We start from the raw sequence: 13,294 nt of genomic DNA, 5'->3' as shown, positions 1-13,294 counted from the left end.
TATCTTAATAACCCTAAACTCTAAATTAAACATTATACCACATATCTTAAACCCAAACATATTCTCCAAACCCTAAACACTTAATTACATATATCATCTACTAAATATAAATTTCAAATCTAAATTTTTAAAATTTAACAAACTTCAAATCTAAACTTTCGAACATATATCATCCGTCGAATGCCGTCAGAAACTTTTGACGTATATTAATTATTAGAAAGCCGTCAAAATTTTATGACGAGTATTATTTCCGTCAAATTTTCTGACGGATACTTAATCAGTGAGAGAAATACTGGATTCTCATTGGTCCATTTGGTTTGGCAATGATCATCATCTCAACCATTGCTTCCAATAAATCTAAGGGCCATAAATTAACAAAAATTAACCTTTTTTTTTTCTTTTTGTTCTTTTCTTTCTAATTCCTTCGACTCTTCTTTCTTCTTTAATCTCTTCTTCCTCAGTCACATAATTAGATTATCCTCCTCAGTAAGTCCTCAAATAATATTCACGAGCTCTTTTCTTCTATCATCTCCTTCATTCTCTCCACAAAACTCAACTCAAGAGCACTCTTGTCTTACTTCGTTTCTTTGACAAAACAAAATTTTAAAGGTAACATTTGATCTTGTAACTCAGATTCTCTTTTCTCAGTTTCTGATACAAAATGCTTCACTTCTCATACATTCTCACGTCTGTCTCTTTTAACAAAAAAGCAGATGGGTTTTTTTCACCAACTTCCCACTAACACTACTCTAATAGCCTTACTTAGTAGTCTACTTTCAAAAGCAACTTATACAACAACTATATCACTATTAGACCAACTTCTTAACCTCACAACTCTTGGTAACTAGACTTTCTTTAGTTCGGTTTGAGAACAAAATGACATTACTCAACACTCCCTCTTGTCATTTTGACACTCAAACCATGTTTGTCTCTGAAAGACTCAAAGCTTCGAGTTCCTAACGCTTTGGTGAATATATCGGCTAATTGTTCTTCACTTCTGCAGTATTGCAGCTGGATATCTTGGTTCTTCTCATATTCTCTCACTTTGTGATACTTGATCTGCATATGCTTGGTCCTTTTATGCTGAACTGGATTTTTCCCAATGGCTATGGCAGATTGGCTATCACAGTATATTGGCACTCTCTCTTGACAGCGAAACCTTAGGTCTTCAAGTACTCTTCTCAGCCACATTGCTTGATTTGCTGTTGCGCACAAAGCCATATACTCTGCTTCTGCAGTAGATTGAGCAATAGTGTCTTGTTTACTAGTTTGCCAAGTGAAAGCTGCTGATCTAGTGCTGAAGCAATATCCTGTTGTGGACTTTACGTCTTCTCTGCATCCTCCCCAGTCACTGTCTGAATATCCAATTAATTTGCTCCCACTTGTAGCAGTAAACTTCAATCCCATGTCACTAGTTCCTTTGATGTATCTGAGTACTCTTTTAGCCTCCTTCAAGTGCTTCGACGTAGGTTCTTTGTGATATCTTGACAGATATGATGCAGAGAACATCAGATCAGGCCGTGTTGCTGTCAGATATAGCAACCCTCCAACTAAGTTTCTGTATAACGTTGGATCCACTGCATCATCGTCTTCTTCTTGTTCATTTTTCTGTGGAAGTAGAGGAGTGTTCACAGCCTTAGAATCCTCCATGTTGAACTTCTTCAACAACCTTTTTGCATAACACTCTTGAGTTAGAATGATTTCTCGTTGAGTCTGATCAATTTCCATTCCCAAAAATAGTTAAGTTGTCGTAGGTCAGACATCTCAAACTCATCTTTCATTGTTGCTTTGAACTCTTCCACCATATTTTCATCATCTCCAGTCACGATGAGATCATCTACATAGATACATACCACAAGAAATTTCCCATCAGTTTCTTTGGTATACAAACCATGATCATTATCGCTTCTTTTGAAATTTTCTTTTTGAAAGAACTCATCTATACTGCTGTACCAGGTTATAGGCGCCTGTTTTAGGCCGTAGAGAGCCTTGTGTAGATGTAGAACATGATCTTCTTTTCCTTCTTCTTCAAATCCAAGTGGTTGTTCTACATGTATTTCTTTTTCTTGTTTCCCATTCAGAAACGCAGATTTGACATCAAGCTGAAACAATTTCCATTTTCTTTGAGCTGCAACTGCAAGTAATAGTCTTATAGTTTCATGTCTTGAAACATGAGCAAATGTCTCGAGATAGTCAACTCCATATTGCTGAGCAAAACCTCTTGCAACGAGCCTTGCTTTGTGCCTTACAACGTTTCCATTTGCATCTGTCTTCAGCCTGTATATTCACTTGACACTCACAACATTCTTGTCAACTGGTCTTTGAACTAGACTCCAGGTTTTGTTCTTCTCTATCATCTGAATTTCTTCTTCCATTGCTTCTCGTCATTCTGAATTTTTTGCAGCTTCTTCAAACAATGCTGGTTTCTCAGAACTTGAAAAACATACTTCAACAATTGCAGAATATTCAATGTCTGCATATGGTGCAGTAAGTAGGATGTCATCAGTTGATCTAGTCTTTCTGTTTGGTGGACTAAAATCTCTTCTTGAGCTGCTTGGACTGTCATCTGAGAAGTTTTGGTGAGTTTGTCTTCTCTCGCTTGCTTCTTCATTGTCAATTGAGCTTGATTCTTCTTCCCTGGGTCCTTCTTCTTCTCTGATTTCTGATTCTGCTGCCATGTCTTATCCTCTTACAATTTCTTTGTTACTCCAGTCCCACTTGCTTTTTTCTTCAAATATAACATCTCTGGATATGTTTATATTGCCTTCCTTCAACAAGTAAACTCTGTACCCTTTTGTCTTTGAACTGTAACCAAAAAATATGGCTCTTTTAGACTTGTCATCCCATTTCTTTTTCTTCTGATCTGGTACATGCACATAGCATATGCATCCAAAAACTCTCATGTGATTTACCGATGGTCTTGTTTTATTCCAAGCTTCAAGTGGTGTCTTGTTCTCAAGTGTTCTTGTTGTTGTTCTGTTTTGGATGTATGCAGCATTATACACAGCTTCAGCCCAAAAACTCAGAGGTAAATCTTTGGCTTTAATCATGGCTCTGGCCATTTCTATCAAGCTTCTGTTTCTTCTTTCTGCAACACCATTTTGTTGAGGAGAATAGGCTGCAGTCAGTTGCCTCTCAATGCCATTGTCTTCTAAAACCCTGTGAACTCTCCAGAAAAATATTCTGTTCCTCTGTCTGTTCAAAGTTTCTTGATCTTGCATCCGGATTGATTTTCAACAAGCTCTTTGAACCTTTTAAAAGTTCTAAAAACCTCTGATTTTGCCTTCAAGAAGTACACCCAAACCATTCTAGTTGCATCATCAATGAAAGTAAGCACATACCTGCTGCCACTCATAGATTCATTTTGCATTGGACCACACACATCACAGTGTATTAGTTCAAGCCTTCCTTTTGCTCTTGATTCTGATTCTCTTGGAAAAGAGTCACGTCTGTGTTTGCTCAAAATACAGCTCTCACATCTCTTTGCCTCTGTTCTGAAATTAGGTAAGCCAACCACCATCCTTTTTGACTACATCTTATTTAAATTGGAGTAGCAAGTGTGTCCAAGTCTTTGGTGCCATAGCTCAGCAACATTTGTCTTGGCCACCATTTCACATTCTTCTTTCTTTGGCCATTTTAGATGAAAACTCTTATTTTTCATCGGAATTTCTCCAATCTTCCTTCCTCTCGGATCAAGTATGATGCAGCTCTCCTTCTTGAAATTAACTTGGTAGCCATTCATAACCATCTGCGGAACACTGAGAAGATTCTTTCCAAGACTTGGTACTAGAAATACATCTCTGATGATTCTTGTGCCTTTCTTGGTCATCACTTCAATGTCTCCCTTTCCTTTTGACATTAGTACAGCTCCATTTCCAACTTGAATTGGAACTTTGATGTTTGTGTTGAGTCTTGTGAATAACTTCTCATAAGGTGTCATGTGACTTGTACAACCGCTGTCAATTAGCCATTCATTTTCTTTGCCTCCTTTTTGGTCTTCGTGTCTTGCATTAAGCATGTGGTTTTCTTCTTGAACCACCATCTTGTTCACCTTGGTTTCATTAACTGTAGCCTTGGTTTCTCTGACCTCAACCTTGTTCTTCAATTTTGCAGAACCTTCTGCTCTCTCTCTCACGGTTGAAGTGGCTCCAGACATCCACCACTCTGATACCTTCTTGTCTTACTTCGTTTCTTTGACAAAACAAAATTTTAAAGGTAACATTTGATCTTGTAACTCAGATTCTCTTTTCTCAGTTTCTGATACAAAATGCTTCACTTCTCATACATTCTCACGTCTGTCTCTTTTAACACAAAAGCAGAGATGGGTTTTTTCACCAACTCCCACTAACACTACTCTAATAGCCTTACTTAGTAGTCTACTTTCACAAGCAACTTATATGGGACTATGGAAAGTCCTGATGCACACTCCTGTAATTACGCTGCATATATTACCTCTTAATTCCTGCATATACACTTACCTAGTTTGTACGATCTCCTCTGTATAAATCTAGAGCTCTGTTCTTGTGAATAATATTATTCGATTCCATCATACAATATGGTATCAGAGCGTTAACAATCAAAACCCTAATTTTTTTTATTCTCTCTTCCGCTTCTCCTTCTCTTTCTTATTCTCTCAACTCTATTCTGATTCATCATGTCTGATAATCAACAATCCTCTGCTGCGACAACCACTTTCTACAATGCTGAAAATCCTTCGACAACGTTGATCTCGATCAACATGTCGAACATTACCAAACTCACGCATCTCAATTTCATCATGTGGAGCAGACAGATCCGGGCTCTTCTTGAAGGCCACGAGCTTCATCACTTCCTTGATGCACCTGCTCCCCTAGCTACGATCGTAGTTGATGGCACTGCCTCTCCCAATCCAGACTACGCTCCATGGCGACGTCAGGATCGACTTCTCTACAGCGCTATCATCGGTGCTATCTCACTTCCGGTTCAGCCTGTCATGTCCAGCGCCATGACAACTGCTGATGTCTGGAATATTCTTGCGTCGACTTATGGAAATCCAACAAGGGGTCACATACGACAACTTAAGTTCCAGATCAAGACGACTGCCAAGGGAACCAAAACCATAAGCGAGTATCTCCGTATCATCAAATCAAAAGCCGATGAACTTGGTTTACTAGGAAAGCCTCTGGATCCAGAAGATCTCACTGAACAGATCCTTGCAGGTCTGAGTGAAGACTACAAGCCAGAGATCGATGCTATAAATGGCCGTGACAATCCGATCTCCTTTGCTGAGCTCCATGAACGTCTGCTCAATCGGGAGGCGATGATCCTCTGTTCTGAAGCTCCTCCAACTGGTCCTATTACTGCTAACGCAACTGATACTCGCCCACGTCAAAACTGGAAATCCAACAACAATAACTCACGCAGCAACTACACGGCTTCACCTCAGTTCAACAAGAACCGTAACACACGACCCTACCTTGGTCGCTGCCAAGTGGGATCCAAGGACATAGTGCTAAGAATTGTCCAGAGTTCCGTATCGTTCGTGGCTCTGCCTCTGCCTCTGCTTAGCCATGGCCATCAACGAACAACACCAGACCGTGGCAACCATTCCCACAGCAGTCATGGAGACCACAAGCGAATCATGCAATGCTACCTGCCTCAGACTCCTCTACTTGGCTCCTTGATTCTGGCGCCTCTCACCATATGACATCAGACCTTGCGAACCTGTCTCTTCACTCACCATACACTGGAGGCGATGATGTCTTGCTTGGTAATGGCTCCAGTTTACAAATCACTCATACTGGTTCCTTATCTACACCCTCTTTTACTCGTCCCTTCTTTCTTGATAATGTTCTTTATGTTCCATCTCTAGACAAAAATTTACTCTCTGTTTTTCAGTTGTGTTATACTAATGGTGTTTCTGTTACATTCACTCCCACTTACTTCCAGGTCAGGGATCTGAACACGGGGGTTCTTCGGTTGGAAGACAAGCCTAAGAATGGAACCTATGAGTGGCCAAAACTTTCGACTACTACACCTCCTTCACTTGCTTTTGCTTCTGCTATTAAGACTTCGATTTCGGATTGGCATTCTCGCTTGGGCCATCCTGCTTTACCTATTTTAAAAACTATTCTTTCTCGATTTGATTTACCTTTATCTTCTAAAGCTATTTTTGACAAGCCTTGTAATGCTTGTTCTATCAATAAAATGCATAAGTTACCTTTTCAAAATTCGACTCTAGTCTCCACTCATCCTCTTCATGTTGTTTTCTCGGATGTTTGGACCTCACCAGTTCCTTCAATCGATGGTTTTAAGTACTACGTTTTGTTTGTTGATCATTTTACGAGATATACATGGTTATATCCATTAAAACAAAAGTCTCATGTTCATGAAGTCTTTGTTAAGTTTAAAGCGTTGGTTGAAAACCAATTTCAATCAAAGCTGCGAACACTGTATACGGACAATGGTGGTGAGTATATCGCACTAGCAAAGTTCCTATCTAGTCACGGTATATCTCATTTCACCACTCCGCCACACACGCCTGAGCATAATGGCATAGCAGAACGACGACATCGTCATATCGTAGAAACTGGTCTTGCTCTCTTGAGTCATGCCTCGATGCCTAAGTCCTACTGGACATATGCTCTTTCTACGGCTGTGTACTTGATCAACCGCATGCCAACTCCGGTTTTGTCTCTAAAGACACCGCATGAATGTCTCTTTGGAACTTCACCGAATTTTCAAAAATTAAAAGTATTTGGTTGTTTGTGTTTCCCATGGCTTAAGCCGTATGCTAAGCACAAATTAGATCCAAGGTCAACGCCTTGTGTATTTCTTGGTTACTCACCAACCCAAAGTGCATATTTTTGCTTAGATCGTACAACTTCAAGGATTTACACATCATGACATGTTGTTTTCCATGAATATGTGTTTCCATTTTCTATGCCAGTACCACTAACGTCTAACGTTTCTTCTGTTGATGAGGTTTTACAAAATCCTGCAGATTCTGTTACAGTCACATCTCTGCACTCCAACAATGCTCATTCTTCACCTGCTACAAATCAGTCTCTGCCTTCAGAGGTTCCCATACCAACAGCACCATTACCGCCTGATCAACAACATACAACGTCTTCTACTGCACCTGCTACGGCTACTACATCAGCTCCACCAGTCGTGCCTGCTATACTTGATGCTACACCGGAACCGACTGGTGCACACCAATCACCTACGCCACAAACTGCAGCTCAACCTGCTCAACCAAGGCGTGCAAGCAATCGTAACCGCAAACCAGTTCAAAATCTTAATCTCACGGATACTGTGGTTCCACTCTCTGAGACAATTCCAACAAGTGTAGCTGAAGCTCTCAACGAACTCGTTGGCGTCAAGCCATGTACGAAGAACTGGAAGCACTGGCTCGAAACAGAACATGGGATCTCACTGATGCCTCTGTTGCAGCGAATATAGTTGGCTGCAAATGGGTTTTCACCATCAAACGACATCCTGATGGCTCCATAGACAGATTCAAAGCGCGCCTGGTTGCTAAAGGCTTCCATCAAAGACCTGGTGTCGACTTCCAAGAAACCTTTATCCCTGTGATCAAACCTGCAACTATTCGATTGGTGCTGAGTGTTTCTGTCTCTCACAACTGGCAGCTACGACAATTAGATGTCAACAATGCCTTCCTTCAAGGCCAGCTTGATGAAGAAGTGTTCATGTCACAGCCACCGGGTTTTAAAGACAAGACGCAACCCCTTGCTGTCTGCAAACTTCACAAGGCAATTTACGGTCTGAAACAAGCTCCCCGAGCTTGGTATAAAGAGCTTCGTACATTCCTTCTTCATTCTGGGTTTACAAACTCACTTGCTGATGCAAGCTTATTCATCTACAACAAGACTGGCACCCTCATCTATCTGTTGGTTTATGTCGACGATATCATCATCACCGGCAACAATAATACCGTCGTCAACACCGTCATTCAATCACTTTCCACTCGGTTTTCATTAAAGGATTTGGGTTATCTCTCTTATTTTCTTGGTATTGAAGTTTCAAGAACAAAACATGGTTTATTACTAAATCAACATCGTTACATTGCAGATATTCTTCATAAAACCAAGATGACAACAGCAACACCGGCGACAACACCCATGTGTGCAACCACTCCGCTCACACTCCACACTGGCACTCCTCTACCCGATCCAACAGAATACCGAGCCACTGTTGGTAGCTTGCAGTACCTCTCACTCACTTGCCCTGATATATCCTATGCCGTCAACAAACTCTCGCAATACATGCACCGATCTACTACTGATCATTGGACAGCCGTGAAGCGTATCCTGCGATATCTTGTTGGTACACATACGAATGGTCTCTTCTTCTCCACGCAGAACACACCATCTCTCCATGCCTTCACCGACGCTGATTGGGCGGGCGACAAAGATGACTACATGTCCACCGGAGCATACTTAGTCTATTATGGCAGCCATCCTATCGCTTGGTCCTCCAAGAAGCAATCTGGCATTGCTCGCTCATCGACCGAAGCTGAATACCGTTCCGTAGCCAACACCACAGCTGAAGTTACATGGATCAAATCACTGCTTACAGAACTTGGCATCAAAACCACTACAGCACCAGCCATCTATTGTGACAACAAGGGAGCTACATATCTCTGCGCTAATCCCATGTTTCACTCCCGCATGAAACACCTTGCCCTTGATTACCACTTCGTTCGTAACCATGTGCAAGCTGGAAACATCCGTGTCTCTCATATACACTCCAGTGATCAACTTGCGGATGCCTTAACAAAGCCTCTCTCACGACCACTGTTCCATACATTGCGTGTCAAGATCGGACTTGCTACTCCCCGTCCGTCTTGAGGGGGCGTATGGGACTATGGAAAGTCCTGATGCACACTCCTGTAATTACGCTGCATATATTACCTCTTAATTCCTGCATATACACTTACCTAGTTTGTACGATCTCCTCTGTATAAATCTAGAGCTCTGTTCTTGTGAATAATATTATTCGATTCCATCATACAATAACTTATACAACAACTACATCACCTATTAGACCAACTTCTTAACCTCACAACTCTTGGTAACTAGACTTTCTTTAGTTCGGTTTGAGAACAAAATGACATTACTCAACAAGCACATACTCAGATTCTCCTCCCCCTCTTCCTCTGTGAACGGCTCAAGACCTCATGGATTTATCGGTTGGCTCAGGCTGCGTGAGCAGTGGTGGTGGTGGTGGCCGAGCTCATGGTTGGAGGAAGCCGGCGACGAGAGGAAGAGACGCCACGTTGACGACTCTAGCTCTTCGATTTGTAAGAAGAAGAATCTAGCTAATCGCTTTTAAGTACGGATGGTCGGAGGTGGCGTGCAACTCCCGGCAGCAAAGTTTTGTTAATTAATTTTTTTTTGGCTAATGTTTTTTCTCATGTTAATTAGACTTAAGTTTTTAGGTTTAAGCTATTAACTTTAATTAGATTTGGTTACGTTTCTAATCCTATTTAATTTGTAAAATCTATTTTATAAATTTACTTTACATAAAATTGTATTATATAAATTTTCCAAAATGCATTATAAAATGAAATTGAACATATTTTTTTAAATTTTTTATAGCCGAGCTTTGTAGATAGTTCATCTTCATAAACATCATATATGGGCGTGCCGGTGAAGTCCATGACTTTTTTTTTTTTTTTTTTTTTGACGATCCTCTAAGGTATGAAGTTGTGTATGGTCGTGATTTCTTTTTGCAAACAAATCACTAACATCATCTTCGTCATCCTCCTCAAAAATTTGAGTAGTACTTCGTTTTTGCTGTTGAAAAAAATACGGGCAGTAGTTCCAATGAAGTCACGTGATAACTCTTGCTGCTCATGCTGATATTTTGCTAGTACGCCATCAACGACAGTTGTTATAGCTTGCGATATTATGAAGTTTGTAAGATTACAAAGTATCGTATGAGATGACCTTGGATCGAGCCATAATTAAAAATTAAAGCTCATGAATTCTGATACCAACTGACCAGTATCAATAACACAAAAATAATGTTGAATTCCGAGAATCTCAATGTTCGTTAACTTAGCATTCTTAAGATCTGTTGAATTCTCAAAGAATACCGAGAAACTAAGGTTTTAAGAGTTGTTTAACACAAAGCTCTAAGTTTTTTATTAATTCAAATCAAAAGGTGTGACTCTTACAAATCGAGAGCTCACTATTTATACTAATAAGAAAAGATCTAAATCCTTAAGTATTATGATCTAACATTCTATCCCAAAGTCTTTAATCATTATGTTTCTAAATATTAAGAATACTAATGTTTATATAGAACAAGAATAAAAAGGAAGCTAGAAAATCAAAGCCTATTGGTCCAAATACTCCCGAGTTAAATCCGGGTCAGAAGCGATCGGAATTTTGATCTGAACCCAAGAATGTAACACACGTTCATGCATGCTTATAGCCTGTATGGGTCAAATAAGGGCCAAGCTCAGAGTATGAGGCGAATTGGAGTGTGTGGTAAATGCATGAACTGGAGACACATCATTGAATCAATACCCACAATTATAGAGTACAAGAATCTATTAGTTGTTAATTATATTCACACGTTGGTCTGATTCCTTCACTTGCCTAAGAAGAAGAAGAATATGATCAAGTTCAGAGTGATAGAAGGAGATCTGATGAAAGAGTTCAAGAGCTTCCTATTCACGATCCAGGTGACTCCGAAGCAAGGAGGACTTGGAGGTGTGGTGAAATGGAACACATACGAGAGGATTGACGAAAGCGTTGCTCACCCGGAGTCTCTGCTCCAAGTGGGTGTAAAAATGGCCAAAGACATCGACGAAATGCTCTCATCTAAGGAATAGACACTCGTCCAACATCTACATATGTATCTATCTTTATGTCTTTGGGTGTTTTCTAAGTATCAATAATGTGCTCTCTCTAGATGTAAAGAGATTTGAGTGATATGAAAATGTGTTATCAGAAATGTCTATTTATTATGTTTTTGGGTGATAATCTGCTCTCTCTCTCTCTCTGGATTTCAAGTATTCAGGTGCGTTAAATGTCCGGTATTGAGTTAAAAAAAAAGTAAACTAAAAATCTGACATTGCATATTGATTTCATGTTACTTTTTAGTTAAACCGTACTCTTTCCGTTTCTGAATAAGTTTTTTCCGTTTCTGAATAAGTATCACTTTGACATTTTTCACATAGATTGAGAAAGTGGCTGAAATATATGTAAGTTGTTATTAATTACACTACACCTCTTTGACCAATAGTATTTGAGATAAATAAAATTATTTATAAAATTAATCTACTTTTCAATTTATTTTCAGCTGAAATTAAGTATAGTTTGCATTGGAATTGTAAAGTAACACTAAAAAAAATGTTAAAATGACATGAAACAGAGGAAGTTTTTTTTTTTTTTTGACAATTGGCATATTTAGATAAATTGTATGTTTGAAACGGTAACATTTGAGTATTAATGTCAAAGCATATAATTGATTTCAAACTTCAAAAAATATCTTATATGTTAGTTTTCATTAGTAAGAGTATATATAAGGTTATTTGTTTTTTATTATAAATATTCGCAGTATATATCTTATTAATTTAGAATTATTTTGTGGAATTAAGCTTAAATTCACATGTGGGTTATGAAAAAAGTCATTGGAAATTTTATTGATATCGCTCAAATGATCCTATAGTATTTTTTTTATCTCAAATAATAAATCGGTTGCAGTATTTATGGATTGAATTCACAAAGAGCGTGGGCATACAATAAACTATAAAAATGAAGATTAAGCTAGACAAATAATAAATAAAGCTGTAAATAGCAGTAAACAAGTAAATATTGGTCGCAAGATATATGAGATGAAAGCTAAACTTAGGTTTCAGGCAATCAGAATTATCAGTTATAGATGCTAAGAGTGTGTGATGTACCGTCCTAGAACTCGAATGCAATATTAAGATATTCAGCTCTGCGAGTCTAATCAAATGTCTAATCCTATATTCCAGCTCTCACATGTGAATAAGGAACGAGTGTCGATTGATACTACATAGTGTCAATCGATACTTCTATAAACAAGCATTAACGATCCGATTGATATGTTCACTAGATTAGTTAAACCAGTTTTTGCGTGCGCCTAACAACCTACCTCAGCATAATTAGTTTCAGGTAATGAATTCACTTTCGTGCTTGTCTATTATCCTAAGTTCAGGGTTCTAGTTAGATACTTTTGAACATAAACACTTAGATCAATTCTGTGAAGAATCCAATTAAATCACCCTAGCATTTATATATATCCATATTCATCAAAATCCTAATAAAACCCTAAATCTAACCGGATGATTACTCAGACATAATTAAGCAAAGCATAAAGACCGATTGAATAAATTGCATAAATAGATAGAGTAAGAAATACTGGAATTTCAATACAAATCTCTGAAGAAGTCTTTGATTTTCTCTCCAAAAGCTGCTAAATATAAAACTGGTTTCTAAAGCGTCATTTCTTTGCCCAAGCAATGGCAAAAACTATAAGTACTATGTATAAAGTCGGCCATGAGCAATCTTGTAGTATGTGAGACTTTTGGGCTCAAGTCGGTCGTGAATCAAGTCTGGTTTGTTTACTCGCGTGGGTTCCGAGTGACACCAAGGAAAAAAGTGTCGATCGGCGCTTGTTCTAAATCTCGTCTGCGACTTCTTATTTCTTGGACAACTGCGAATTTTCTCATCCATAAACTCTAAAATGCTTCATAATCTCCACATTGCTCCAAAACATGCATGAGCCGAAAAACACTCTAAAATAGACTCCAATAATATAAATATTTTAAAAGAGATTTTTACTATGACTAAAAATTGGTAAAATCCATGTATATCATTTAAATTGTATATTATCACTAAATGTAATAATATCAAATAAATTTCTAATTAATTTATCCATAATATCTTTCAAACAGAGCAAGAGAAAAATAGATAATCACAACTCATATATCTCCTATCAAACAAGAAACGATTTGGAAAAAAAAAGAAAGATAAAGGTTTAATTTGTGAAAAAGCTAAATATTTAGGAAAGAGATAGAGAATAGTTAGAATATATATGCGTGTAGGTCTGAGATGGATCGGGTATCCGGACAATTTTAAGGTATCCGGATCCGGATCCTTATCCGGCGGATCAATAATTTTACTATCCTTATCTGAATCCGAGGTTCTCGGATATCAGGGTGTCGGATATCCTTATAAAAATTGTAATATCCGGCGGATATCCGGATCCGGATATGGATCCTTAAAATAAATAAAAAATAATATTAATATAT

The 13,294-nt window shown here is 38.5% G+C and overlaps 1 protein-coding gene across 6 annotated transcripts; it reads left to right on the top strand.

Moving 5' to 3' along the window:
• The first annotated feature begins 474 nt into the window (after positions 1–474).
• LOC106306765 lies at positions 475–6,519 on the top strand. Of its 6 annotated transcripts, XM_013743510.1 has the most exons (4): positions 2,278–2,337; positions 2,462–2,579; positions 2,996–3,028; positions 4,789–5,710. In XM_013743510.1, exons 2-4 carry the CDS (start codon positions 2,470–2,472, stop codon positions 5,684–5,686), a joined length of 1,041 nt encoding a protein of 346 aa, XP_013598964.1. In that variant the 5' UTR covers positions 2,278–2,337; positions 2,462–2,469; the 3' UTR covers positions 5,687–5,710. The 6 variants fall into 6 exon arrangements, 5 of the variants coding, with proteins under 5 accessions (XP_013598966.1, XP_013598965.1, XP_013598964.1 ...); XM_013743512.1 differs by lacking the exons at positions 2,278–2,337; positions 2,462–2,579 and adding an exon at positions 475–609 and having other exon boundaries at positions 4,114–6,519; XM_013743509.1 differs by lacking the exon at positions 2,278–2,337 and having other exon boundaries at positions 2,448–2,579.
• Positions 6,520–13,294: the final 6,775 nt, after the last annotated feature.

The sequence above is a fragment of the Brassica oleracea genome, chromosome C7 (assembly GCF_000695525.1).
Source record: "Brassica oleracea var. oleracea cultivar TO1000 chromosome C7, BOL, whole genome shotgun sequence".
NCBI lineage: Eukaryota > Viridiplantae > Streptophyta > Magnoliopsida > Brassicales > Brassicaceae > Brassica > Brassica oleracea.
The sequence above is the reverse complement of the archived record's forward strand: the minus strand, read 5'-3'. Positions and strand labels throughout refer to the sequence as shown.